The sequence below is a fragment of the Tympanuchus pallidicinctus genome, unplaced genomic scaffold, assembly GCF_026119805.1.
Source record: "Tympanuchus pallidicinctus isolate F22 unplaced genomic scaffold, pur_lepc_1.0 scaffold7, whole genome shotgun sequence".
Taxonomy (NCBI): domain Eukaryota; kingdom Metazoa; phylum Chordata; class Aves; order Galliformes; family Phasianidae; genus Tympanuchus; species Tympanuchus pallidicinctus.
Genome location: NW_026294791.1, coordinates 10,972,781 through 10,999,207, shown reverse-complemented (window position 1 = coordinate 10,999,207; position 26,427 = coordinate 10,972,781). Strand labels below are relative to the sequence as shown.

Genomic DNA, 26,427 nt, shown 5'->3' with positions numbered 1-26,427 from the left:
ACTTATAACTTTTTTCAAGATTTCTCTGAATTTTACAACTATTTTGAGGCAAAAGAGTGACTTCCATAGGTAACTATACTAATGGCAGTCAGCATGTTTACCATAGTAAAATTTCTTAATAATTTTTACATGATTCCATAAAAAACTACTTTAGCTTATCATGTTTTGTGCTAAGGCTCTGCATGTGCTCTTCAGTTGAAAATGTGGCTTATTTGTGAAGTAACTCTTAAAGAAGCTTATGCTAAGAAGTTCAGATGGGTTTAGCACAATGACTTTAGCATTGATACCTTAGAGATCTTACTGAAAAATAAACTACGCCTCAAGCAGGTGTAGTTTAGAGATGCAGCAGTAAATTCACTGCATCAAAAGCAAGTTGAAAAACGATGTACTTCCTGAAATTGTTTCCTTCCTATCAACTGAATGTTGGCTCGTTGCCAGCTGTTTCTGTGTCTTTTAAGAAATGAAAAAGATTTTTTTTTTTTTTTACAAGCGAATGTTGATGCTGTAATGATAACTGTAGGCCTTACTGAGATTATTCTTACTGTTTGGATTACCAGCTGCATGGGTTGATAAGAGCTTAAGAGTTCAAATGCAAGTCTATTTAAAAAAAAACACGGCCACCAAACTAATGCTCTTAGACCACAGAACAATGAAAATGAGCAGTTATGTAATCTTTTATTGTTTAAAAATAATACACTGAGTTCTTGAAAAATCATCGATAAGTATTTCCTTTTGCCAGTTCTATGCCTCTGGGATAAAGTAAGACAGCTTAAATATTTAGTGCTCATGCAAAACTATACCAGTAGATTTACACTACTACAAAAGTTTCCAGATTGTGTATTTAGCTTTATTCTATTACACAACAGTTGGTCTTCAAATATGGGAGCGCTACTATCATTCAGTTTTTTCTTTTAGTTGATCTTTCACACATTGATTCCTTCTTTTTAGCCTGCCATACTAAATTCTGTACTGAGCAAGGAACCTGGATGCACAACTTGAAGGTTATTCATATCTGATGCAGGAATGACAACGCATATCCTTGCTTTCTTTAGTTGGCCCCATCAGAAAAAGAGATGATGCAGTAAGAAAGTTTTGAGGGGAAGAAAGATTCCAGATAAAGTAGAGCATTAGTAGTCATCAGCTAGAAAATAAAAAGGTTAAGAGAGAGATTAATAGATTTTTCATAATAGGAAAGATACAAGAAGAGCATTTGAGATTTAAGCAAATTAAAATACTAACTCTTACTTTCAATGGTGAGAATACAGGTGCTAGCAGATGTGCCTCTGTTGTTGACTGCTTTACACATATATTCACCTTCATCTTCTGGGAAGGTTTCGGGCAAATAAAGGCAATAGGTTTCTCCTCTTTCAATATATTGATAGTCCTCAGAGTCCTGCAACATTTCCCCCTCAAACCACCATGTGACTTGAGGTTTTGGTTCTCCAGTAATTTTAACTGTAAATCTCACTGGCTCACCATCAACAACTGATGTGTTTTTCAGTGACTTCTTGAACCAGGGAGCCCCAGATCGAGCTTGATCTTCCTCATCTTCACAAGTAGAACCATTAATAACGCTTCCCTCATCATCATCTTCTTCTTCCCTTTTCTGTTTTAAAATAATCCAGTTTAGAATTTTCAGAGTAGCAATAGCAGCACGACTGCTAGTGACATGTAGTTGATTACAGAAAAGCTGTTGTTTTTAAGAAGGGGAGATGCCTATCCATGCTAGAAAACAACATTCTGAATGTGGAACAAGCAGCAAGTGCTGTCTAAACTTTGTTTTAATGTAGCTGGTATGGTTGGTGTCTTAGGGGAAAGTACAGGCATGAATAGTGATTGCATTTTCAGAATATTCAAAGGAAACTGCAGGTTCCTTCCAACATATTTCTCATGCTCTTCAGAATACTAACTCAAAAGCAATTACACAAATACAGTAATTTATGGAAGTATAATGCTCGTTTTATACTGATGGCTACAATGCCAGAAGTGGTAATCAGAAGCCGAGTTAAATGACATTGAGGACTGAAGAAAAGGTACTTTGTAATCTCTACCTTCTGTAATGCAGCATCAATTTCTTTTTGTTCGAACTGCATGCGGAGTAATTTTTGTTCTTCAATTCTCCTCTGTTCTTCTTCTTCCCTAGCCCTTGCCATTTGCTCAAAACGTGCCTTCATATTTACTTTATGAGTAAATGGAGCCTCAGATTTCTTGGCTGGTCTCACATCTACCTCGTCATCCTTGGGGGAAAAAAAAAAATAGGAGATACTCATGTTTTACTTTTAAATGTTCACAGCGATAGTATCAGTAAATTTAACTGTGCAAAGCCTCCCTGAGTCCTCTTGGTTATTTTTCTCCCCTCAGATTTGTTAATGTTGGATTTAAAATGAAGTCTCTTAATAATTTCTCAGGTTCTGAGATGGGTGATTTTTTTTTCCCCCTAAAAATTACCAAAAACATTTCATTTGATGAACCTCAGTCTAATATTTCAATTACAAGTTTTTCTAAAAAAATTTGCTTGAGTCTGCAAGGTATGGATTCAAGAAACAAAGTATTGTACAGATACAAGTCTGTACTATGAATTCAGATGTTTCTTACGATGTCCCACTCTTGATGGCACTTTAATAGCAGTATGTTGTAGTAACGCAATAGAAATAACTTTGGCTACAGCTGTAGCTCTGGATTAGAGACGATAAACTGTTAAACTAAGGTAAGGAAAAGAAAAATGTAGGGTTTTTGTGAAGTAAGAAATGGTAATTTGAATACTTGCTTTCTCTTACTGTCACATACTAGAGATATGGAACCTTTCTTCGCATTGTGCAGTTAGCTGGTGTCTTAGAAGTCACTGCTGATTTGCTTGTACAAGTTCTTATTTGTACTATTGGCCTTTTTATTTGTGGCCATGAAAAGCAGGCCTTCCCAATTAAATTATCTACTCCGTGGATTGTTTTTTTTTAGCTGGGCATTTGCTCCATTTTTTGGAAAATAAACAGCTTAATGATCACAGAAAATTATTGTAGAGTAGATGAGGGAGGGGAGAAGATAGAAATACAAAATATTTGCAAAAGTAATTTCAAATGTATTAGAAAAATATTTTCTAGAGATTTTACTTTCCCGTGTAAGCAGCGTACCCTCTTGGGGCAATGCTAAGTGCTCAGTCACTAAACTTTATGTCATGCTGTTCTGGCTTCAACACTTAAGCAGGTTGTTGACCTTATAGAAATGTTAGTGTCACTCGTTAAATGAAAAGTTTAAGAAGTTCTGAACTGATACTGAAGTGAATGATTGCAGATATTAAAGCCTCAGTGTGGGGCTTTGATTTATCTGGTGGAGAGCGAATTAGAGTTCAGAAGGAGCAGCAACTTGCATGACCATCAATAGAACAGACTCAAAAGTCAGCATGTTTCAGCACCTCAGGCCAGCAGTTTGTTAAAGTGCTGAATTGAAGTGTGAGCAGAAAAACACATCTCTGCTTGAGTGCAAATGATTGATGATAAACTGGTGCAGTTTCTCTTAGAGATGCCACCATCATACATCCAAAGAAAGGAACAGAGAAGTAAGGACAGAATCGTGTTGGAAATACAGCAAATTTTGGTGAAAGCAGTAGTATGGCCCACTACTATCAGCTGTGCTAGTTAAGTCAATCATTACCATACAGAACACAAATTACCTCTTGAAACTTCTCAGCTTCCCTTTCTCTTATTTCTTCATCCATTGCTCTTCTTTTGGCTCGTTCTTCTTCAATCTTTTTCTGTATTTCTTCTTGAGATAATTGTCCTATTTTCTCAAACTTGCTTTTCAGATTCTTCGCTTGAATAGAACCACTTCTTTTTAGCTTTATTAATTCTTCATATTCTTTGCTTAGCTCAAAAGTTTCAGACTCCTCTTCCAGCTGTTTAGGAATAACAGAACATATAAGATAGAAAATATATCCTGGTTATTTTCACTACCTGTTCTCCCCACAGATTGGTGTAACTTTAAGCACTTGAACAATTCTTTTAGCTTGGATTTATTTCAAGTTGAAGATCTTTTCTCCCCAGTAACTTTTCTCTCAGTGTGGTCTGGACTATACTGAGTTTATAGCATCTTTAAGCTTTAATTTTAAAATGTCTTTTCTCTGGTTTTACAGGAGAAAAAAAAAAACAACAAACAAATGAGATTTCAGGATGTCACAGCTGGAAAAGAAGTGACCTTTCTGGACACTGTAGTCAAACTATGTCTGCAGCTGTAATTGTTTCTATTGTGCTCTATCACTTCATGACCTCTGAAGGCAGTAAGAGAATATATTTCAGTTGTCTGTCTTCTTCTCCAGCATGCAAAATGTCCTTGCAAAGCCCACAAGCTTTTATTACTTGCTCTAGCTTTGCTTACAAAAAAAAAAAGTCATTCCCTAATATTCCAAAGGGAATCATATTCTGAAAATTACCACCCACAACCAAATCAAATTGGTGTATGCTTCATGAATGTGATGTTCCAGTCATCTGGTATGCAAGGCAAATTCTGTGTGTGATTCTTAAAATCAGCTGTGGCAGCCTACAAATCCTTGATACACTCATTAGAAACAACTTGAGGTCACTGTAATTCTCTCCAAATTATTCAACACCGCATTTCCCTGAACAGGGCAGGAATTTTGTTCTTTTGTTTTTGGTTTTGGGTTTTTTTTTTTTTTCATTTTCATTTTTTAACTTTGAATCTAGGTGTTTCTGTTTTCCCTGGGTTGGAAAGACAGTGTATTCATTTTATTAACACAGAAGAATTTGCAGGTAACTAAAATAAAATGCTGAAAGGACAAATTTGAAATTGTTTTTACTTTAAGAGTATCAAGGGGATACAAGTTTTTTAGTAGCTAGACCACTAATTAAATGACTGCAACATTATAAAAAGATGTTTTTGATTTTCATTCTTTTCACATAATACAGAAGCATTGATTTTTAAAATCCCTTAAAAAGGAACTCCCAGTTAAAATCTTGAACTCTGAACTCTGAACATTGTATTTTTCTTCAGAGCATGCTTAACACATCTTTTGATGTACAAACCTCTCCCATTTCTTGTCTTAACTGCTGGAATTCTTGCTTTTCCATTTCCAACTTCTGCCTACGCTCCTCTTCTGTGCGTCTCTTTTCTTCTTCCATCTTTTGTCTCAGCATCTCCTCAAAATTGATTTCCAGTTTACCAGGGATGAGAGATTCTTGAGAAAATGTTTTAAACATTTCTGGTGATTCATCATCATCCAGCACCTGCTGGAAATGCAGATTGTTAACGGCGGAGGGACTTGGGAGGAAATATCCAAGTGTTCTGCCACAGAGCGGAGAGATGCAGGAATGGAGCAACAGGTCTCATGTTTTGAGAAGGAAAGCGTTTGGGGGTTTTGTTCTTTCTTACTACAGCACTAAACTTTTTATAATGGAGATGAATGGAGAGTATGTCCTCTAAAAGCAGCTTTGGGACTCAAAGCTGTAAATTCCTGTTCATTCCACAGGCTGTCCTTAAATGAAGTATTTGTCTAAATGGCATTGCCTTTAACACTGAAGTATCTGTAGTCTTTCTTCTAGCAAACTGTGTTATATTTCTTTGATACCACTATTGCTAATATGTATAATTGAGAAGAACTGTCTGTGAGAAACTTATGCACAAATGGAAGATACAAAATCATGTTGCCAGTTCATTGTAGTGAGGATTTCCTTGTTTCCCTGTCCTTTTCTCAGGCTGCACAGCCTGGCTGGGCATTAATGATCATTCTGCATGAGAAGATGGCTTCTTTTTCTGACCAATTTATAAAAGGATAGTATGGCCCCAGAAAAGCACTTCTTAATTACTTCCAAAAGCAGGAAATCTAGAAACAAGTATTTGATTCCACTGTACTTGTTAAAGCAGGGGTGATAGCATGGCCATCTGAGTTGCATAGGAAAACGAATTCTAGGTAAAAACCTATGTGAGTCTACTTGCATGTGTAACTATGTAAACCTGTCACACTGATAGAGACTTTCTGAACAAGAGCAGTCTGTAAGGTGTGAGATGAGTTCAAATACTGATCCAGAACTGCACAAAAATAACAGCTTTTGGCATCATTGAGTCAGTGCATGTTTGAAAAGTCTTGTGGCAAACGTTGTGGAGCCCAGTCTGCCTGAAATTCTGGACATTCCTAACAGGAGCCATCATCCAAATTCTAGAAGGGATTAATGGATCAAAGCTTTCAATTGAGAAAGTGTTTTAACTTTATTAAATATATATATATATATATGCACATTAAAATGCTTTAGTACTTCCCTTTCTCCTTTATTGCTGCTTACTGCTGTCGTAATTTGCACTTTTTACTGCTGCTTGTGCCATCTTTGTTCATACTGCTGTTCTGACCTATTTTGCCTGTTTCTGTTTTTATTTGATCCTTCAGTAGTTGTTCTGTGGTTTTTGTTGTTGTTCTTTTTGGCTCAACCAAATACTCTTAGTCACTATAGATTTCCTTCAAATTTTCCCTGTGAGTAAGCTTTCAGTTGGACTTCAGCCCCACCATTCCTTCCATTCTTCATTCGTTTTGCATAATACAAGCATAATTGTAGAAATTGTGTCATGGAGAAGTGGAGTCCAAAAAATGAAGCTGTAAACTATTTCCTTCAGTGAAAACAATGCAGAGCTGCATGTTTTTTAGGAGATAACTACAGCTAAGTTGATAAAGAGCTGTGCATGTCTCTTTCTGATGGTGTATGAATTTGTATGCTTATGAAGCAAGAAGCATTAATTCAAAATGTATTAACATATTTGTGTATGAACTTAAAAAGTGCATATGACCAAACAACTGCATCTGTTTGGATTTTTGAGCCAGTAATGAAAGGATAGTAAGCTAACTTATTCCTGATTTAAGAGAAAAAAAGAGAAAGGATAATATCAGCTGAATTGTGTGATACACAAAACCCTTGTGGTTAGCTTGGTAAATATTATATGTGAGACTATGGCTTGGTCTGGTTTGATTTCTACAAATGGGAACAAAGAGCTGTGGGAAAGAGTCCTGCAACAGCAGTGGTGTGCGGCTCTGCCAGCCAATTTTCAGTGGGCAAACAGTGATTGATACAAAATAGAACAGCTTTTTGTTCATACGAAGACAGGTTCTTCACGTAGTTACTAATGAAAAGCGACTGACAGTGGAGAGAAATGAATGCTTGAGTCTGAAAAGGATCAAGTTGATAGTGGGAGGCGTGGAAGTAGCAGAAGAAAATGTAAAACTGGGAGGTCCCTGCAAAAGAAGGTAGAGGTAGCATTTGTGGTTTTCAGCAGCAGTGTTACTACTTCTGTTGGTGTGTATTTTTTCAAAAAGAACTAAAAGTCTGAAGAGGTTCTAAAACAACAATTTAAACACTTAAAAATGAACACAAGGTTTTAGTAATTCTGAGTGAGATGACTAATGTGTTCTTAAAATGCTAAAAAGCACATCAGCACATTGCTGCTATATTGTGTAGGTGTGGATAACGCTTGTATTTTCTGTTCCAAGGAAACTCTGTATTCTTTCAGGATGCTAATTAACAGAAAATTTTTCAAGCACGTGTGTGTTAAAAACGTCTTCAGTTAATTTTTTAGACTAGTGAACATCTTTAAGTCTGCTGTTACAGTTGCAGGCGGTGATGCATCAAATGGATTAAGCCTTGATTAATCAATGAGATTCTACTTGCCGGAATGCTTAAGCTTTTGTTACACAGGCAGAAAAAATATTCTGAAGAAAGCAGTAAAAAACAGAAAGCATTCTGCTGTTTGTGCCTTTGCTTTACTTTCTTTGAATTATCTGCTCACTTTTCATAAAGATTATAATAGCAGAAATCCAGTAGCACTCCTTTTCCAGGGGCTTAAGGTACTGTGCTCCCACTTCAGAGGTGTGCACAGACCACAGACATTATTTTCAATATTTGCTTTCCAGTACAAAATCAGGTATAAATTTACACTGTAATTTTGTGGGTAGTCTTTCAAAGCAGAGGTCTTGTCTTCAGCCCAATTTTCAGCCAGAGGGAGCACTGCTAACAGTACTAAAAGCCATACAAAGTGTTAATTTGCTTCACAAGCATCACCTTGAATTATGGAGAAAAAGAAAATGAATTAGGCATGCAGATGGTCTTTCAGTAGAGCCACACCGGGGGATGAAGGAAGAGATTGCCAGATATGTGTGTTACTCCACAGCTTTTTGTGGTACGTCTTGCCCTTTGTTTTGAAGAATACAATACTTGCATTTTAGTTGGTATTAGACTAATTTAACACTGTGTTTCCTAGCATCCACCAGAAAGTAGCTGGCTTATATCCAAAAGCCTGCTGAAACTTGAACTTCTTGGAATAAGCAGTGAAAGACTCTATGCAATTTTGTGTATGAACTACTGCTCCCACTCTCTGATGTTAGGCATCCGTCTCTCCTTCCAAATAATGTCACTGTGTCAGTCTTTGCTCCCTGAAAATTTATCTTTGATATAATCTTAATTCAAATTCTATTATCATATATCACACGGATCAGTTCCAGATTGATGTTCTGTATAAAAAGTTGCAACAGTAAATTCCACAAGTTGCCTTTTCTGTTTCTCTGAACAAGTAATGAAATACAATAAAAACATCAATTAGCTGACTTCAGCTTCTTCGTTTTTTTCCTTCCTCAAGGGCCACAGATGACCTCAGAATATGCACTTGCAGTGAGCATTCTTCTAGTGTGGCATTAATTACACTTAAGTGAGTAAAAAGTGTAGGGAGATTAACTTGGAAAACTGCAGCTAAGGAGACTGGAATTTCTTCCTTGCACCCAGCCAAAAACAAAAACTTCCTTCTGAAGATACTCTGCTTTCCGTGTTTGTTGCACCTAGCATAGTACTAGCAGTTGGAAACAGCATCTGGTTTTCATTTGAGATCTTTTCTAGGCTTGCTTTGAGGAAGGATAATTTCTTGATAATTTTTTATGGAGAACCTTGATTAGTTTAGCTTCTAATAAGTCATAGGGTAAACTAATAAATAAAGTTAGAGCATATACCTGATTGTATTTAAAAATTTTCCCTTTCATTGTGGAGACTGATGGAAAATGATAAACTAAATACTAAACAAAGTATCATACCATGTTCTTCCGTGCTTCAGCAAATGCTCTTTTCTCTTCTTCTATACGTCTTCTTGCATCTTGTTCTGCTCTCCTCTTTTCCTCTTCTCTCCTCAGTCTTTCCATCTCCTCAAAACTGAGCCTAAGTTTACCAGGACGGAATTCTCTACCAGAATTTTCAGATTCTTCATGGCCACCTTCATTTATCTATAGAGAAAACAGAGAGGGGGAAAAATATATATATAAATATATACAATATATAAATTTATATATATACAATATATATATATGTAATACTGAGATAAGGTTGGTTTGTTTATGTATCCATTCTGAATAATAAATACTCCACTAATTCCTTTCTGATTCTTTATAATTGTTTTTTTCTCCTGGAGAAAAAATAGAGACTTTCAAGGTGAGGCTGGATCAGGCCCTGGGCAGAGTGATGTAGCTGTGGTGTCCCTGTTCATTGCAGGGGAGCTGGACTAGATGGCCTTTAGAGGCCCCTTCCAACTTCATTTGAACCAGCAGAGACAGGAAATATATTTCAGAATCCCATATCCCTTCTATATTTATTTAAATCACTTCAAGGTGTACTTCAAAGCACGATGTCTTATCAGGAAAAGGACAAACAATTAAGTAGCTGTTTCATAGTTTCAGGGTTGGATTATTTCCTGTAAACAAGCACTCCCTATTCACTTTCTTCACATCATTTTCATTGACTTTTATACCACTGAGTTTTCACCAATGCACTTAGCAGTTTGAAAGAAGGCTGTAGTTTTATAGCAAAACTAAAGTAACATCTTGAATCCAGACTGACGTTTTTGTTTCTCTTCTTTTTAGACATTTAATCATCACTGAAGAAAGGGAAGTGAGATATTTCATTATTTCTTATCTCCAGTAAACATTATCTGCCAAGAGAAACCCATTGTTTGCAAACTGCAGCGAAGAACAAAAGAATGAACCATCTTCAGAGCATATCATGAGGTGCCTCATTTATTATTGGTGGAAATTGACTGGGAACTGTCAAGAGTATTAATACTCCAACTATCTGCGTACTGCAAGCAAGCCTGGTATGTTGGGTAGACAGCTGAGGGAATTACAGAGGTCTTTTATTTGGAACTGGTAAGGGAAAAGAAAAAAAAAAAAGAATCTAAGGAATTGAAGTGCTGAACTCTTCCTTTAAGGAAACTTTTTACTTGACATTTTGACAACCACTGATACCAGATGTAACTGCATAGTAGAAAATGACCACAGGGGAGACTTGTTTTACTTTTGAATTTGTAAATTCAATTGTCAGACTTTTATATGACTTGGTTAATAAATGCAGATATATGAGGGTGGGAGATGTGAAGAAAACTTCAATTAGAATGGCTACAGTAACTTCACGGATTTCCCTCTCCTTCATTTTCTTTTCTCTTTCACTCATATCTCTACTCCAGAAAGAAAACAAAAATGAGTATTATTGACATAATGCCAAGGTTACTGTTATGGAATGATTAGGTAATTTTTTTCAAGGGTAGAGGGAAGACAAGAGGCTGGGGTGAGGCGGGTATTAACTTCAGGTTTGGCATCTGCCTGAGCTTAGAACCCTCCCAGTTTGGACCAATTGGGAATTTCAGAAGTTCAGCTTTCTGGAGGTTCTGTCTTGTGCTGGTTTTTCATTTGTTTTGTTTTTCCCTCGAGCAGCAATTTGTTTTCGAAATATAGTCAATATAATGATCTTGTTTAGTTTAAGAATGTTTGTTTAAGAATGGTAATTTATGTTTACACTGTTCTTTTAAAGTTAAAATTAGCAAGTTCCTAGAAATAATATGTTTGAAGGTCTCATGAAATATGAAAAAACGAGACTCATTAAACTTCTTTGTATGTGAATGAACAAAGTCACAATGTTTGAGACTGTTTAGAGGAAGGATACTTAAACAGAGAACTTCAAAATAAAGCTTTTGCAAAGAGAGTGTAGCAAAATAGCAAATACAGTACTGAAGCATCTGGTGTATCTTATCTTAGCTAGTGCTAAGTGATTCCTTTAGTGTGACTGAAGAGCAAACTATGGTGAGGTCTGTTTATAGTTGAACTAAAATAAGTCTGGCTTATGATACTGGCAGTAGTTTTGCAAATTATATAAAACAGGAGTTGACTGACGTTTTGTTGTTGAATCTTGTAATTTGTAGTACGCTGTTATTCACACCGCTACCTACAAGACAGTCTTTCCTTTTCTTCATAAAAACAAATTTAAAAAAAAAAACCATAATATATTGTATTTATAAATAAATGTGGGAGTTAGAAGTAGCATTTTCCAATTACAGAATGTTTTCATAAAAATTGCTTACTGAAACAAACGAATTTCGTGATCAAATCAGAAAAGTAATTTTCTTCTTGAGGATATACAGCTTAAGGTACTACAAAGTGCAGATATGACAACTGATAACATTGACTACAAATTTATAACACAAAACTTCCTTGTTTTATTAAAATAAGAGAGTTATGCCTGTTTGGTTAGTGAGTTAGAACCAAGATGAGAGCGTCTATTTCAAAACTTAGTGGTGACAGAATTTTCAGCTTGAAATGGAGCTAAGCAATAAGAATCAGGTTTAGGAGTGGATGTAAAGGCATATCCTCGATCAGAATTCTATTGCAACATGCACAGAACATGTACTTACCATTTGCTGCCTCGCTTCTTCAAAGGCACGTTTTTCCTCTTCTAAACGCTGTTTTGCTTCTACCTCTGCTTGCCGCCTTTGGTTTTCCTGTCTTTGTCTTTCAAGTTCTTCAAAAGTTACTTTCAGCTTACCAGGTGACAGAGATGCTTGTGTTTCATTGTCCTGATTTTCACCCTGTATAAGAAAAATGCAGTAGTTGCCTTCTAGATAATACATGTTTATTGCTTAGATGTTCTCAGATGAGCGGTTTACCGTGAGAAATGAAAGGCACTTGGTTTCCTTAAGGAATTGGTTTTGTTCCTCATGTTTAAGCTTCATTTCTTCATCTGGTCTGCCTTTTTGTTCTGCTCTTTCTTTTCCTGTGTCATCAAAGTTTATTTTCATCTTCCCAGGTGTTTTGTTGGGTTTTACAGGCACTATTGTAACCAGTAGTGAATCATCCCCTTCCTGTCCAAAAAGATATTTATTATATTTTCATAAAGCTTGACTTCTAGGTAACTTAATTCTTAAACTGTTGGTTTTTTTTTTTACCTGTGTGCACCAAAAGTTCCAAAATAATTACTTGTACTGAGTATTAACAAGAATAAAACTATATGCCTCTGACAGTCACTAATTTTCTTGTAATATCTGAAAGCATCGAGACTGAATTATACCTAAAAGACAACTGCTGGCAAGGTGTCATTTCTTTATATATTTTCATTAACTATTTCTTATAAGTATTCATTATTGGGATAGGATAAGAATAAGTTGAATTTTGAATGTGTAGGAATTGTAGTGGCAGTCTACTTCTTACTATATAAGAGAGATACAGTGGTTGGGATAAGGTAGTACTAGAAGTTTGTTCTTTGTCAAGCAGATTAATTTGCTTTCGAAGGATGTCTCTGCTTCAAAATTATTTTCATAAATTAATGATAATGATTAATGATTAAATACCAAAATATGCTTCACCCAATTTATTTTTTTCTTTAAGTTAGATACCATAACAACAAGGACACTGTCAAATAACTTAGAAGTAATAGGTTTTGGTGGTGTGTTGTTTTCCTTTTTAACTGTAACAGGAATGTGATTTTGTGGTGGTGACAGGTGATTGGACCTTCAAGCCTAGATTTTTGAAATCATATTTGTTTGCAAGATTTAAAATAGAAACCCATGTGTTAAATGAGTTCATTTGAGGGGAAAAAAAGTTACCAGCATGTTGAGACCACTGTTCAAACATCAGTATATTGACAGAACCCCCTTTTAGTGACAAGCTTAAGGCAAAGAGCTTTATGATGATACTTTCCAAAGCCAGAGGATTTAGAGTGTCATTGTCAGTATGCCTCAAATCATTGTGGTGGCTTTGAATATTTGTATCTGAGGTGTTCTGAACCCTTCAACATATTATTCACGCTTCAGGCTCTAGAACTTAAATAAATTGAGTTTTAAGTGCAGATAAACACTTCTGCATGCTTTAAAAAGTTCTTAGGTCCTTGGTTGATCTGCAGTGAAATACTTGTGCCCTTTTGGAACTCCTCCCAGCCCATATTACAATAATAAAGCAAAGTGAATAAAAATGCAGGTGAACATTTCTTTAAAAAAAAAAGCTGATTACCTCTGCTGCTGATTCAGTTCCCGTATTGTTAAAGTCATCAATCTATTAAATAAGAATTTCATAGGATTACATTAATTTGGCTCTTTGCCTTAGATTTTCAAACATAGAACTGGATTTTTTTTATTTTGTGTGTGTGTGTGTGTGTCAGTGATATGTATGCAGCACTTAAATTCACAGAGATGGTAACGGCTGAGCCTTTGGTGGAACATTTTGGGTAGGTTAGCAAGTTGAGGAACAGGTAACGTGACATGGTACACAAAGCATGCTTCAGCATTCTTAACACTTCAGTGGTGAACCGAGAAAAGTGCTTTAGGTGTTCATTCTTCATGTGAGCATTCCATAATTGTATTCCAAAACAAACAAACCAAAAAACATGAAAGCAAAAGTATTTCTGATTTTAGTGACACTGTCTTCCCCTCAGCTGCCAACAAAAAGTCTGTTGTATTTGGAGTCTTAATAGTGGTAGTTTTATGCAGTAACATTCTTTCTAAAATTCTCCATGATATATAATTCTGTCCTTCAAAGTAAATTAAATATTTGCTGGATAAAACTACTTTTAGCAGGCAATGTAACAATGTTGAAAGTAGAAAAGACTATATAAATTCTTGTTGAAAACTGAGTTCTCCTGCAGTACTGTTTCTCTTTTCTTACAAAAAGCCAAACCTCTTTTCATACGAAAAAAACCCCAACCTAAATTAAATATTCCTAACTTTTTGTAAAATAAATAAATCTTATGGTCCTGGTTATCATCTCAATGTTTACTTGCACTGCAGTATTTGCAGCACTGAAGAAAACTTACAAATGGAATTTAATATGATGCCCCAGTGCAAAATTTTACAAATGACAAGATTTCCTCTACTGGCACAGTTAGAGTCTATTTACGTGTGGATGCAGAGACAGCTCACAAAGTGACGAAGGAATAAATCATGACTTGAATCATCATGATTTTTAGTTTATTTGTACCTTCATATACTTGCCTGATGAGGTCATTTTCCTACTTCTTCCTTGCCTCAGTTTATCTATCACTGAACTGTACTCACTTATTTATAAGCAAAAATTGCCTAAAGTAATGGTTCATAAATCAAAGCAATATTTTCAGATTAATTTAGTAAATACTATAAACACTTACAAACCCCAGCTTGTGCCTGGTTTCTACTCCTACCACATTTTATGTCTGCCTGCTTCTGCCTGTAACTCAAGCTTAAAAAACGATTACCCTAAAGATTATTTAGAGAATATTTGTCTTCACTTTCTTCCCCAGTTCCGTCCCATTCAGTATCTCCCATGTAAACCACTACTATCAGAAATCTTAAAGCGTACTTTTGCTGAATACAAAACTTTTTCTGATTTATTTACAGTTATGCCTTATTTTGATCAGATCACCATACCTCCTGTGCTTTTTTGGCTAATTCTCTTTGAATTTTCCTTTTCTCAATCATATCCTGCTCAATTCTGCGCTTTCTTTCTTCTTCCGTTCTTTTTCTTTCTTCTTCTTGTCTTTGCTTCTCCATTTCTGCAAACTTGCCTTTAACAGTTCCTGTGGTATGAAACACACAATTCAGTAACGAGATCTAATACCTGCCCAGTGGGTTATGTGGCCTTTAAACTTTGGCCTCTCTTACCTATTAGCTTTGGAACATAACCTTTGTCTGTCTTAGATGACTTTGTATCGTCATCTTCATCAGATGCAAGCAGTTCTTTCATCTGGTTGACGAAATACAGAAAAAGTAAACAGTTTTTACACCTTAAATGAGATTCCAATGATACTGTCTTTAAATAATGTGAAAATACTTTCACGTGCAATACTGAATATTAAAATAACATAAAATATTTGCAAAGAAAAGTAACCTCCTGCTTTCTCCTGTTCCATTCTCTCTCTCTAACATATTGTTCTTTTCTTCTTTGCTTTTCATCTCTAGATCTCCTTTGATTTCTTTCTTCCCTTGCTTTCTGCATAGCTTCAAATTTATCCTTTACATCACCCTTGTGAAGCTTGGGCACATAGGACTTTTGGACGGGTTTAGATGAAGAAAGCAGAATCTTGATGAAGATATAGAAGAAATGAAGATAAGAAAAAGAAAGTTGAAACAGATGAACAGAAGCAGACTGGATTAGAAAGAATGTAAGAACATAAATGTACATTTGGGATTATGAACTCTGTGCCACCAGCCATCATCTATTAAATATTTGTTCAAAACTAAACAGTAATAAATACAGAAATATCCTAAACAAGTTTTGGCATTGTATTAAACTTAAAAACTGTGACACATAAGTAAGTATACGAGAAATATAAATGCACACTTTTTTTTTTATTTCTATGGGCTTAAACATTATATATAGATTTGCATTTTTTTTTTGCATTGAAATCATAAGCACTCAAAGAGGTCCTACACCCCTAAGACTGCATTTAAAATAAATAGGCAGACGTGTAATAGAACACGCCTGTGTTCTGCAACTCTTCCACATCTGTAAATGGTTTTAAATACCTCCAATATATTATATACTTATTTCTTTTCTTAATATTCAGAGAAATTCATCCAGAGATTTTATGGTGTTAAGGGTCAAGATCCCGGCTTGCAGGAATCTGATCCTGATAAAGGTAATGAACACATTTTTGCCAATACTTAAGTAAGAGAAGTACCTACTTTGCAGTATTACATTTTCCATCTTTTTACTGCAGTGACTGCTGAAATGTTGTCAATACAGTTATGCTGAGAAAACTGGCTGAAAGAAAGTCTGTTTCATATTTTCCACCTAAACCAACAGCAGATAGTGTAATCATGTTTTGCTTTTGTTCCTGCCACTCATGGTATCATGGCACAAGAAGAAATATTTTAATAATTCTAATAATATTTTAGCCTGAATTTTCCCCAACATGAAGTTTCTTCATATTTTGTTAGCTTAGTTTTGCATTCTTCATTCATTTTTAATACCAATAAGAACATTTCCCACATTTCATCAAATCAGGTGATCTTCCTTAAGCTGCTCTCAAGCACCCTTCAATTGTCTTATGGTAAAATCAATAACAGCCAGACTTGCAGGATAATTGTATTTTACAATTGTTTTTAACTGCCCTATTTACAAGCATCAGTTGTAAATTCCTATATTACTTTGATTACTTTAAAATTAGTACATACCTCAGTTTTCTGTGCAATGTCATTCATGGTTACGGTATTCCGTTCTGCACCTGGTATGTTTAAGATTGCTTTCAGTTTCTACCTGAAAGAAACAGTTCTAGTTATATTCCTTTCTTTTCCTTTTAAATGATGCTTTGACCATCTTCCTGTAAATAAGTTTGCATGGGCTGAAACTGATGTATCACAATTTCATTTGGTCCTTTGAGGTTCACGAAGAAATGAATAGGTTCTAAGTATGCAACAGTAATTAAAAGAACAAGCTTGTGTTTCACTATTCATGCTCATACCCCTCCACACAGTCCCAGATATTGGTTTTTAATTTCCATTTTAAAAAGAAAGTCCGAGCTCTCAGCCAAGCTCTGGCTGCCCTGGCTGCCTGTTACGAAACTGTTTTTCTCAATACTGTGCTAGCAGAAAGGAATGTGCTCTGCACCTCTGCTGCTCCGCTTCAGGCTGAGGTCTGAGCCAGCGAGCTCAGGTTGCAAGAAGTCCGCAGAACGCCCGGGCCAAACACAGCCTGCTGGGGATGCTGCCTTGCCTTTGTATGGCTTTGGTGGAGAAGCAGTGCTTTCTTCCTACTGCCATGGAGTGTGCAAGAGAATGGAGGTAGGCTTCAGCTAGGTTTTGCATCTTGACTTACCTTGTGAGGTTACTTGTACAAATCTGAAAGAGGAGAAAAATCACAACCAAAACTTTTTTTTCTGTTTGCCCCATACCGCATGTATGCAGTTCTGAGGGGATGAAAACTATTAAGTAGAGAGAAACGTTTCAGGAGCAACTAAAAACTATTTGGTACTATAGATAGCGGGAGTGCCATGTCACACAAGGATGTGACCAAAAATGGCAGCATTCCCTGTTCTAGAGGCCAAACCATCACTTTATGAATGAACTGAATGTGACTGGGGTGTAACGAGAGCAGACAAGTTATATTGTGGTTTTATTCAAACCTAAAAGAAGAGTCTTAGTCCATGGATGGTAGTCATTTAGTAATCCTATTTATAGCCCTGATTCTAGGAAGTGAATCTTCACAAAACTGTGCTTTGATTCTGTCAGTTCTCAGACTCCATAATTACTCCTTGGAAAAAACGAACAAACGAACGTGTTCCATCTGAGCTGATGTCAACATTTTTCGCTTAGCGTTCTTACAGCAAAAGTTATAAAACAGAAGTCTTTCAGTGGGCACTAAACTGGCTTTGAAGCTTTGTAGTTAAGACTTAAAGATTTCTGGCAAAACCATAAGCAAGCAATTCCTAGAAGGCACTCGGTTTCCTGAGTCAAGATGATCATCATGGCTGATGTCTGTGAAAATCAAATTTACTTGAATAGAACCACAATGATTATTACCACAAGAAACATGCTAATGGCTCAGTTACACCTTCAGTATTTTTTTGGCAGCGTGGAACAGAATCTGCTTTGCTTTAATGTACGACAGCTTATTCCTGACTCCCTTTCTCCTGCTAAATCAAGGAAAGCCCCGACTTTGCAATGCGGTCAGTCTGAGTTCCAAGCTCTTCCTATGCACAGTGCACTGAGGAACTGACATCCCCCACCAGCCAGTGTTAGGCACATACAAGACTTAAAAATACTATGATTCTGTGAAATAATTACAAAAGGACTTTGTCACATGAATATGAGCTGAATTTAGATATATTGATGTGGAAATGACACTTCCTTGAAAAGTTAAAAAGAGTGCATTTTATGATCATTTTATAATCTTTGTCTGTAGTATCTTTTGGGGGAGGGAAAAAATAAAAAGGAAAAAAAAAAATGAGCCAGGCAAGTTTTTCATTTTTCCAAAAGATGGAGAAATATGCAAAACAAAAAATACACTGCAATCCTAGAGATGTAAGGAATGAAGGCACTCTGATTCTTTTTTTGTTACATTTTTCCCCTTAAAATAAGATGGGAATGGCAGGGTACCTTATGTTTAATTAAACAGGCTTTAAATTCTCTCATTCTTAATTATGAACAGACTACAAATGTGGGAATTTTTATGTGGCATTAAAAATAATGAGCGTTAGGAATTGTCTTTATGTTGGCTCTTCAGAAATACGCAAAAGGCATCCACTGTGGCTGGTGCTGCTTTAGCTGCTGAACGAGATTCTTAGATATCCCGAGATATCTAAGCCAGAGCAGTCACAATATAGGAATCAGGAGTGTTTGGCTACCACAGCCTGCCCTGACCGACAAATCCTGAATTCTGGGAATTCAGCTTCAATATCTGGCTTCTCATTTTCAAACGAGTATGTAAAGTCATTGCCCAAATCAGACTGACAAGCATCTTTTTGTAAAGATCTTCTTTGTAGAGTGATATGTATAGAATGCATTTCTGTTTGTCACTTGTGGACGCAGAAGTACTAAATGTAAGCTCCTACTTACTTTCAGATAAGCAGATTACAATTCTGTTCTGCCTGGAAAGACAGATAACTTTAAAAGCATTCTTGGTCTAAAGGTCCCTGTATGCCATGGATGTCCAACCTTTTGGCTTGCCTGGGCTGCACTGAGTGAAGAGGGAATTGTTGTGGGCCGGATATGTGTTGGTTGATCCAAAAGTAATGCCTCCTATTTATCTCTGTGAAAAAGACAACCAATACAAAGAGCACTGTATCAGTTCGAGAGAACAAATTCTCAGCTACAGAATGCTATTTTTCAATACAGTCACCACCATCACCACCGTTAACTGTGCAATTTTACCCTGCATGCTACAGTCATAAAAATCTGCACCACTGGAGTTGATCCATTACAACCACTGCTGAAACACAGCATCCACCACTTCACTGTGCCAGCATCCACTGTTTGGTCTCCATCACCATTCAGCTAGTGTCAGTGAGCGCCATTTTTTCCACATGGAGGAATACAGTTACACACATTGACCTAAAAGTGTGCATGAAGCCAGAGGCCATTTGGTCAGACCGCCCCTCTGCTGTCATTTGCCACGCAGCAGCATGTTACAGAATACTGGGGGGAAGCTTCAGCCTCTACTGCCGTCCCTCCAATGTCTGCCTCTGATGTCATGAGACAATGTAATAAAATAGGAGGCATTACTTTCCAAGCAGCCCTCAGAATACATATTTAATATATATAAAGTAACAACACTAAATTGTTTAATGCTTTTTATCAAAACGTTAAAAAGAGAGCTACAAAACCATAGAACTCGTGAGATACGTGACCTTGTTTTTGTGAAACTAACGCGTCAGTCTGGTTTGATGGCAGTGGGTGCAATTCTTAGTGAGCTCTCAAGGTGTCCGTCAGAGATGATGGATGAAATCTTACTCTTGCTGTGTTTCATCCTTCAGTTGCTCACAAATGTACGAACAGCAAAAGCAATGGCAAGAGGAAGGTATGACTGTGAAGTGAAAGGATCTCCCTCTGGTAAGAGAGGGCTTATAAACGTCTGGTAAAGAGACATGATCAAATTTTTTATTGCAACTCTATACATTACTTGTGAATTTTCTAATGGAATATATTTATGTTGACTGAAAATGGACTCACAAACAAAAAAAAATTATATATATATATATATATTTGCAATCTTGAAACCTCAAATTCCTGTATCAAAATGGAAAGCATGGCTGCATATTTTTTGAGGCTCACGGGGCTGTGTTCAGCCAGTGTATCAAAATCCATAAGCATATTTGCCATAACTTTAGCTGGCACACACTGCACCCCGTGCCCTGATTTCAGCCCAGGACAGCAGGTTGGATGTGCCTGCTACATGTTTTAAAGTACGTTCGTGTATTGTGCTTTTGAGTTTGGGTGTTTTAAGAGTTTATCTTCTTTTGCGTAGGTAAGTGATATCCCATAATAATCAATATGACTTAAAACTAATGAAGACCCTTTGACTTCCTCATTCTTTCATGCAGGTCTGAGAGAACCCTTAATGCAAGGCTGGAGCAGAGAAGTTAGTCCTAACGTTAATCTCTCGTGAGGAATGACTCCATTTCACTTAAAGTACTCCAAGCAATGTCCAAATGCTCACTGAACTCCATCAGGCTTGGGGCCATGCCCCCCTGATGCAGACCTTTTCCCTAACCCCCACCTGCTCCTCCCCTGACACAGCTCCATGCCATTCCCTCAGGCCCTACTGCTGTCACAGAGAGCAGAGCTCAGAACTGCCCTCTGCTGCCTGTGGGCAGCTGCATGCCATGAGGCCTCTCAGCTCTGCATTGAACAAACCACAGGACCTCAGTTGCTCCCCATATATCTCGCCCTGCAGACCCTTCACTACATTGACGAACCTTGGATGCTCTCTAGTTGTTTTACATCCTTATGTTGTGATGACCAAACAAGCGTGTGGTGCTTGAGGTGAGGAGAAGAGTGGGACAATCCCTTCCTTCACCCGCTGTCAATGCTGGGCCTGGTGCACCACATCCTTGTAAATTCCTGCTCTTTGAACTTTCAAAAATGTGCTAATCTAACTTGTTGTGGGCCTTCAAGATGGTAGATACGTCTCTGCCATTTGGAATACTGCCACATCTCCTCTTACTTTAGGTCACTTTCCAATCCTTTGGCATCACCTACCTGTTAATGTGCTTGAAGGTTAGCCAGCTGGCTGCAACACATTTTGCAGCTGTAAGTCATCCTGCCTCCACCTTTGATGCTAATAGATATGGATGTAAAACAGTAGGTCCTCACTACACATGATACAGCCCATGTTTGCCTGCTCACCCCTCAAACATGAACAGCAGCAGGACTTTGCTTCAGGGACCCCTGGAGTGGCTTCCTTCAAGGTCAGGAAGCCCTAAAGCCTACAAATTGTGGAAGAATAATTCCTTCATCATCTACTGATAGCTTTGCAGAAAGCATGTGCAAATTTTCCAATCTAAGAAACTTTGACATTTTGCTATTTTCTAACAATAGCAACTTTTAAGTAAGATACTATTTCATACAAGCAATGCTTATTCTTTATGGCAGCAAGGGTCTACATGTGTGTGTACTTACTTCAGAAAACATTTGTCCTACTATGAAGTTGTCAAGAACTTAAGATTCACTCTGTCTTTTGTTTCCTGAGATCATCATATGAGAGGAAAAGTCATAGGAGCTCCTCAACAAAGATTTGCACTCCGAAAATCCCAGGATCACAATATTGAATATAACTGACCAAGAAGTGAAGGCTTTTCTTTTCCCATCCAATTTCATCACCTTAGCACTCACATCACACTGTTTACATCATTTTTTTCTCACATTTTACTTCCCTAAGCTTGAGATACATCTCAGGAAATGTTAAGCCTGGCATTTTCATGTTTGTACTGAAATTGCTAGATTGCAGTTCCATCTTTAGAAGAAGAATACAGCAGGATTTTTCTAGAAGGAAAATTTAACCTCCAACATTAGACCAATGGTTTTACATTTGGAACTGCGTGGAAGAGAAAACACCATTATGAGCATGGCTTGACTGGCTGCAATGCAAAGCCATCTCTCAAAAGTTTCGAGTCGAAATGCAGTACAAAACCACTAACGTGCAGAAAACTAGGCAGCGGATCAGAAATACTCTGGGTAATTCACAGAGAAAACAACTGTGTCTGTTTTCAAGCATGTTATTTGCATGCTGTTAATGGTTATGCCATGGGCTCTGGTGATACGTCTCAATTTGTTACGATTGTTGCACTTCAGCTTTTCACGCAGACCTCCTAAAACCTCACTCTAGGCAAAACATCCGAAAACTGAACAAATTAAAACCATTAGGGGGACACAAGAGGTTTGATAGCTCCTAAGTCTTGAAATCTACCTACTTAAATCTAACTTATTTTTATTTCAGCGGAGTAATTAACATCCTCACGTGAGAGATGCGGAGAAATACAAATGTTTTCCTTCTCTTTACAAATGGGAGTACAAAGCCAGGACTTAAAATAACCATCGAGCTGCTCTGTGATTTCTCCTTTCAGGAGGCCCCCCTGCCGTCTTCCTGGCTACTGTGAGTTATAAATAAGCCCTCTGCAGCACGGTCTAAGTTACGGTTACCATCTGTCTCTCTTTGTGATCCACTTGCAGGGAAGATTCCATTATATAAGAAAACCATATTGTGAGACTTGGAAACTTAGCACTTGAAGCCAAAGCACTTAAGAGAGGAAAACACAGTCCGTAATGCTAAAGTATTTAAAGAAGGATTAAATAGAACTAGAGAGAGGAGGGGAAGGTGAGCAAGGCTCACCATTTCTGTCCTTACTGCAACTTCTCTGGTATGACACTACCAGTTGTTGTACTGAATTACAGACACTAAAGTAGATTCTAAAATTATCAGGCACGGGGGAAGGTCCTGAGCTGGTATAAACTGCAGCCAATGAGCAATGACAATTAACACCAGCTGCCCAGTCATTGCTTTTTTGTAGAATACAAAACTACTTCCACTCAGTTGTATTTAATTCACGAAGTCTTTACGATTAAAGACTTATTAATAAGAACCTACCAAAAACTGACTCAGTTAGCTCAACTTCATCTACAATCTTTTCCTCCCTCTTTCAAATTGTTGCATTTTGAGTCTTCTGTTGCAGCAGAATGGCCTTTGCAGATATTGTGCTGTTTATTAAAATGTACTATTTTGAATACGTTCATACAACTCTAAATACTTCTGATGTGACAATGCCACACAGCCCAGCTGCTGTGTTAGAAAAATAAAATCACTCCTCTCTGTGGAAGAGGTCTGCCCCTTAATTCCTTGGTCCCTTCAGGTGCAATTATGGGTAGGCATACTCCAGAAAAAACGGGACCCAGGGAAGCACTGTTGAGATATTCAGGCCCACGATTCCATGTTCCAAGATATCTGCAGATCCTGATTACGAGGCGCAGTACATTGTGAAGCCAGATCCCCGAGAGAAAAATGCACGTTTTGCCCCATGCCACAGTTCCTCCAGCCCCCGCTGTGTCCCAGAAACTGAAGAGAAACCCTTAAATTTCAGCTCAACTCCTCCTGTTGTCACTGACAGACTTGCAAAGCGGGCACAGAAATGTGGGACAAAACGCTGCGCATGAGGTATGGCTGCAGTTTGCCTCTTCCTATCTCAGATGCCAGCACACAGCCCTACGTGCTGCTTCTCTGACACACGGATCCTTCACACATGGAGTGAGCTCCATTGACCATCTCCACTCTACTGAGAGCTGGGCCGATGTCTGAGGGCAGTGCCTTCACCAAGGACACAGCCAGCACAGAGCACAGCAGGGCTCACCCCGAGCGCTCCCTGAGCTCACCTCAGCTTTCCCCACCTCGTTTCCAGCACCATTCCTTGCTAAGAGAGCTACAAGACATAATGTCCACATGTTGTAAGTTATGGATTATCTGACAGAGGAAAACACCCATGTATGGCATTCCAGACACGGCCAGAGAAAGCATTTCTTGGGGATGTGTCCTGAACTGTTGCTGGCTGCCCAGTTTTGCATTGCGCTGAGGGTTTTCTGCACATACCAGATGTGTTCCCATGTTGGTGTGTATTCTTTAGTGCAACTGGCCTCCCTATAGGACTAATTATCATTTCATAATTTCGTTTTGCAAGGCATTTTTCTAAGAGACATGAGGGCAAAACAGCACCGCTCTGTAACACACAGCCGCACACCGGCTGGCTCCAGAACGGTGCTGCGCTCCCCTCAGCGTTTTCTTCGCGAACGTTCATTGTATCGACAGAAGCTCTTCTACACCCAGGCCAAAACCGGTGACAAATCGTTGGTAAGCTGTCAGAGGAGCGCACTATTTCCCCCGAGCCGCGCTGCCTTACAGCGGCAGAAGCCGCTAACAAACAGCACTGCGCTGCGAAGCAAACGATCGGCACGGCGCTCACAACCGCTCAGCACGGCGCCGGCAGCTCCCGGTGCGCTCGCGCGGAGCCACGCGTCTCACGGCCGGGCGGGATTTCTGACCGCACCGCTCCGCGGAAAGCAGCGCCGTAGCGCGACCCCGCGCCGCCCCGCAGCTCCTTCCGCCGGGCTCTCCGGCCCTTCCACAGCCCTCCGCCTCAACCCCCCCTTCCAGAGGCGTCCCGGGGCCCCGCGCTGCCCGGTGCCGCTCTGCCCGCGCTGCGGAACCCACCGACCCTCCGTCGCCCTTCTCAGAGGGGATGCAGCGAACCCCTGCCCGGCGAGGTGTCCGGTCCGACGAGCCCCTCCGCTCCTTACCTGGGAGCGCTGCCCCGCCGCTGCGTCTCGGCGTAATCCCGGCGGAGCGGGCGGGAGCGGTGGCGGCTGCGGAGCGCCCCTTGGCTGCGGCCGCCGCTCCGCCGCTGCAACTTTCCATAAAAGTCGCGGCGCGCGGCCGGCGCCCGCATTCCAGGCGAGCCCCGCGGCGCGGCAGCTGTCCCGCCTCAGCCTCAGCCCCGGCCCGTGGCGGCTCGGCGTGCCCGGCCCCTCGGCGCGGCGGGGGGCTCAGCCCGGCCGCCCCGTCAGCTCACACCCCCCCCCTCCGCCCCCACCCCGCGCAGCCGTCCCCGGCCAACGGGCTTATTTTGGGCTGGAAGCACCACGGAGCTATAAATAACCGGGGAGGGGGGCTGCGCATTCCTGGTCGCGGGGCGGCGGCGGAGCCCCGGGGCCGGCAGCGGCTGTGTCCCCGTCCCGGATCTCCGCCGTAGGGAGCCCCGAGTCCCGCACAGCACACTCACCCCAGGCTGCGGAGCGCTGCTGCCTCATGCCCCTCAGCGGGGCGGCTTTATAACCTGCCGCCGTCAGCTCCCCGGTCGCTTTATGGCACACGCGAAGCAATCGCCTAATAATAGTGCTGTGACAGTTAGCTGATGGAGCGGACAGGAATCCGGCCCGTGCCAGAGCCCAGAGCGCGTTCAGCCTAAAGCAGCGCCTTGCTCTGGAAACTTCACTAAGCACAGGCAGAAGCGCGGTTTTATTACATCTGAATACATTCCTTTTCCCCCTTGTTTCCTACCTTTCCAGTTGCACGGTCCCCAGCGCAGGAGAATGTCCTCCTTTCTATCTCCCTTGTATTTTGTCTGCCAGACTGGAGCCAAGGGGCAGCCGGAATCACAGGCACGGGGCTGATAACCACACGCCCTCAGCCTTTGCCAATCTGAACAACAGATACCAATGCTAAAACACGGTATGTATTTCAAAGGACAGCACAGAACTTTCCCCCCGTGCCATGGTCAGAAAAGTTGTACTGCCAAAGTCAGGGCACACACGCTAATAGGCAGGCATTCAGTTAGCAGCTTTCAGCAGACATACACCCAAATTTGCTCGTATCAAAAACGTATCTGCACTGCTGTTGTGCATCAGTGAGGATTGGACGCCTTCCTTAAGTTCTATGTTTCATTACCTGCCCTTCAGGGAAGCCTTAGCTCATGTAGTGGGACTATTTGGAAATAAACCTGAGAACAAAACAAAAAACAGCTCCTAAAACCACGAAAAGAGATAACAACTTGACAGAAATAGAAGGATGCAATTAAATGACACTGATCAGGGCAGAGATCTCGGCAGCAGACCAGCCGCTGCCTTTGTCACACCTCAGATACCTGCTGTGCCTGCAGCACGGCAACCATCCTTGGGGCAGGGTTCTCTTCCTTAGTTAAGACGTCACCTGTTTGACTTCCAGGGCTAAAAATTCCACTCTTCAGCTTCTGGTGGATTGCTGGCCAATGTGTTGAAAATTGATCACTCCTTTGTACCATAGAAGCAGAATGAAACAGGTCTACAAAATCAATTTAAACTGGACTGCTGATCCCATTCCATTCCTTTTTCTCATATGTTCAATATTGTCATATTTTTCTTGGATTCTAAGAAGCAAATTTAAATTTCAATTTAGATGGCTAACTGGTATTAAAACTGCTTCCATATTAAATATTTTTACATTAGATGTCAAGGATTGTGCAAACTCAAGTTTTGGACAGTTATCCAAACAAAGTAATGTCACAGTATTATTTTATTTAGTAACACAACCGCAGTTCATTTTGGCATTGGGAAGTTCACAGATATGCTCACTCCAGCACTTGGTTTGACACATTTAGCTTGACAGAAACTAAAGACTACAAAAGACAAGTATAATAATCATTAAGAATGCAT

General features: G+C 39.3%; 2 protein-coding genes across 24 annotated transcripts in view; one reads left to right on the top strand and one right to left on the bottom strand.

Annotated features, from left to right (window-relative positions):
• Window positions 1-10,016, top strand: part of FUBP1 (far upstream element binding protein 1) — a 35,721-nt gene extending 25,705 nt beyond the window's left edge. For all 6 annotated transcript variants that reach the window (XM_052666742.1, XM_052666748.1, XM_052666745.1 and 3 more), the window contains one exon: window positions 9,887-10,016. In XM_052666742.1, the coding sequence (XP_052522702.1) occupies window positions 9,887-9,904 (18 nt within the window). In that variant the 3' untranslated portion in view covers window positions 9,905-10,016. The remainder of the gene's footprint in view (window positions 1-9,886) is intronic.
• On the bottom strand, window positions 659-25,423 carry NEXN (nexilin F-actin binding protein). 18 transcript variants are annotated; one of them, XM_052666726.1, is made up of 14 exons: window positions 25,298-25,423; window positions 16,435-16,516; window positions 15,146-15,337; window positions 14,920-15,001; window positions 14,686-14,834; window positions 13,298-13,339; window positions 11,959-12,153; window positions 11,707-11,880; window positions 9,068-9,253; window positions 5,034-5,237; window positions 3,668-3,889; window positions 2,052-2,237; window positions 1,240-1,606; window positions 659-1,141 (listed from the first exon to the last, which is right to left on the bottom strand). In XM_052666726.1, exons 2-14 carry the CDS (start codon window positions 16,459-16,461, stop codon window positions 1,128-1,130), a joined length of 2,040 nt encoding a protein of 679 aa, XP_052522686.1. In that variant the 5' UTR covers window positions 16,462-16,516; window positions 25,298-25,423; the 3' UTR covers window positions 659-1,127. The 18 variants fall into 18 exon arrangements, with proteins under 18 accessions (XP_052522686.1, XP_052522687.1, XP_052522685.1 ...); XM_052666727.1 differs by lacking the exon at window positions 25,298-25,423 and adding an exon at window positions 25,020-25,123; XM_052666725.1 differs by lacking the exon at window positions 25,298-25,423 and adding an exon at window positions 24,538-24,661.
• Window positions 25,424-26,427: the final 1,004 nt, after the last annotated feature.

Coding starts and splice junctions, on each gene's coding strand:
- NEXN (XM_052666724.1), bottom strand. CDS start 15,439: ATGTACATTTATGTTCTTACATTCTTTCTAATCCAGTCTGCTTCTGTT. Junction 14,835..14,919: donor TTATGTTCCAAAGCTAATAG/GTAAGAGAGGCC, acceptor TTCATACCACAG/GAACTGTTAAAGGCAAGTTT. Junction 9,254..11,706: donor AAGAAGCGAGGCAGCAAATG/GTAAGTACATGT, acceptor TTTTCTCTATAG/ATAAATGAAGGTGGCCATGA.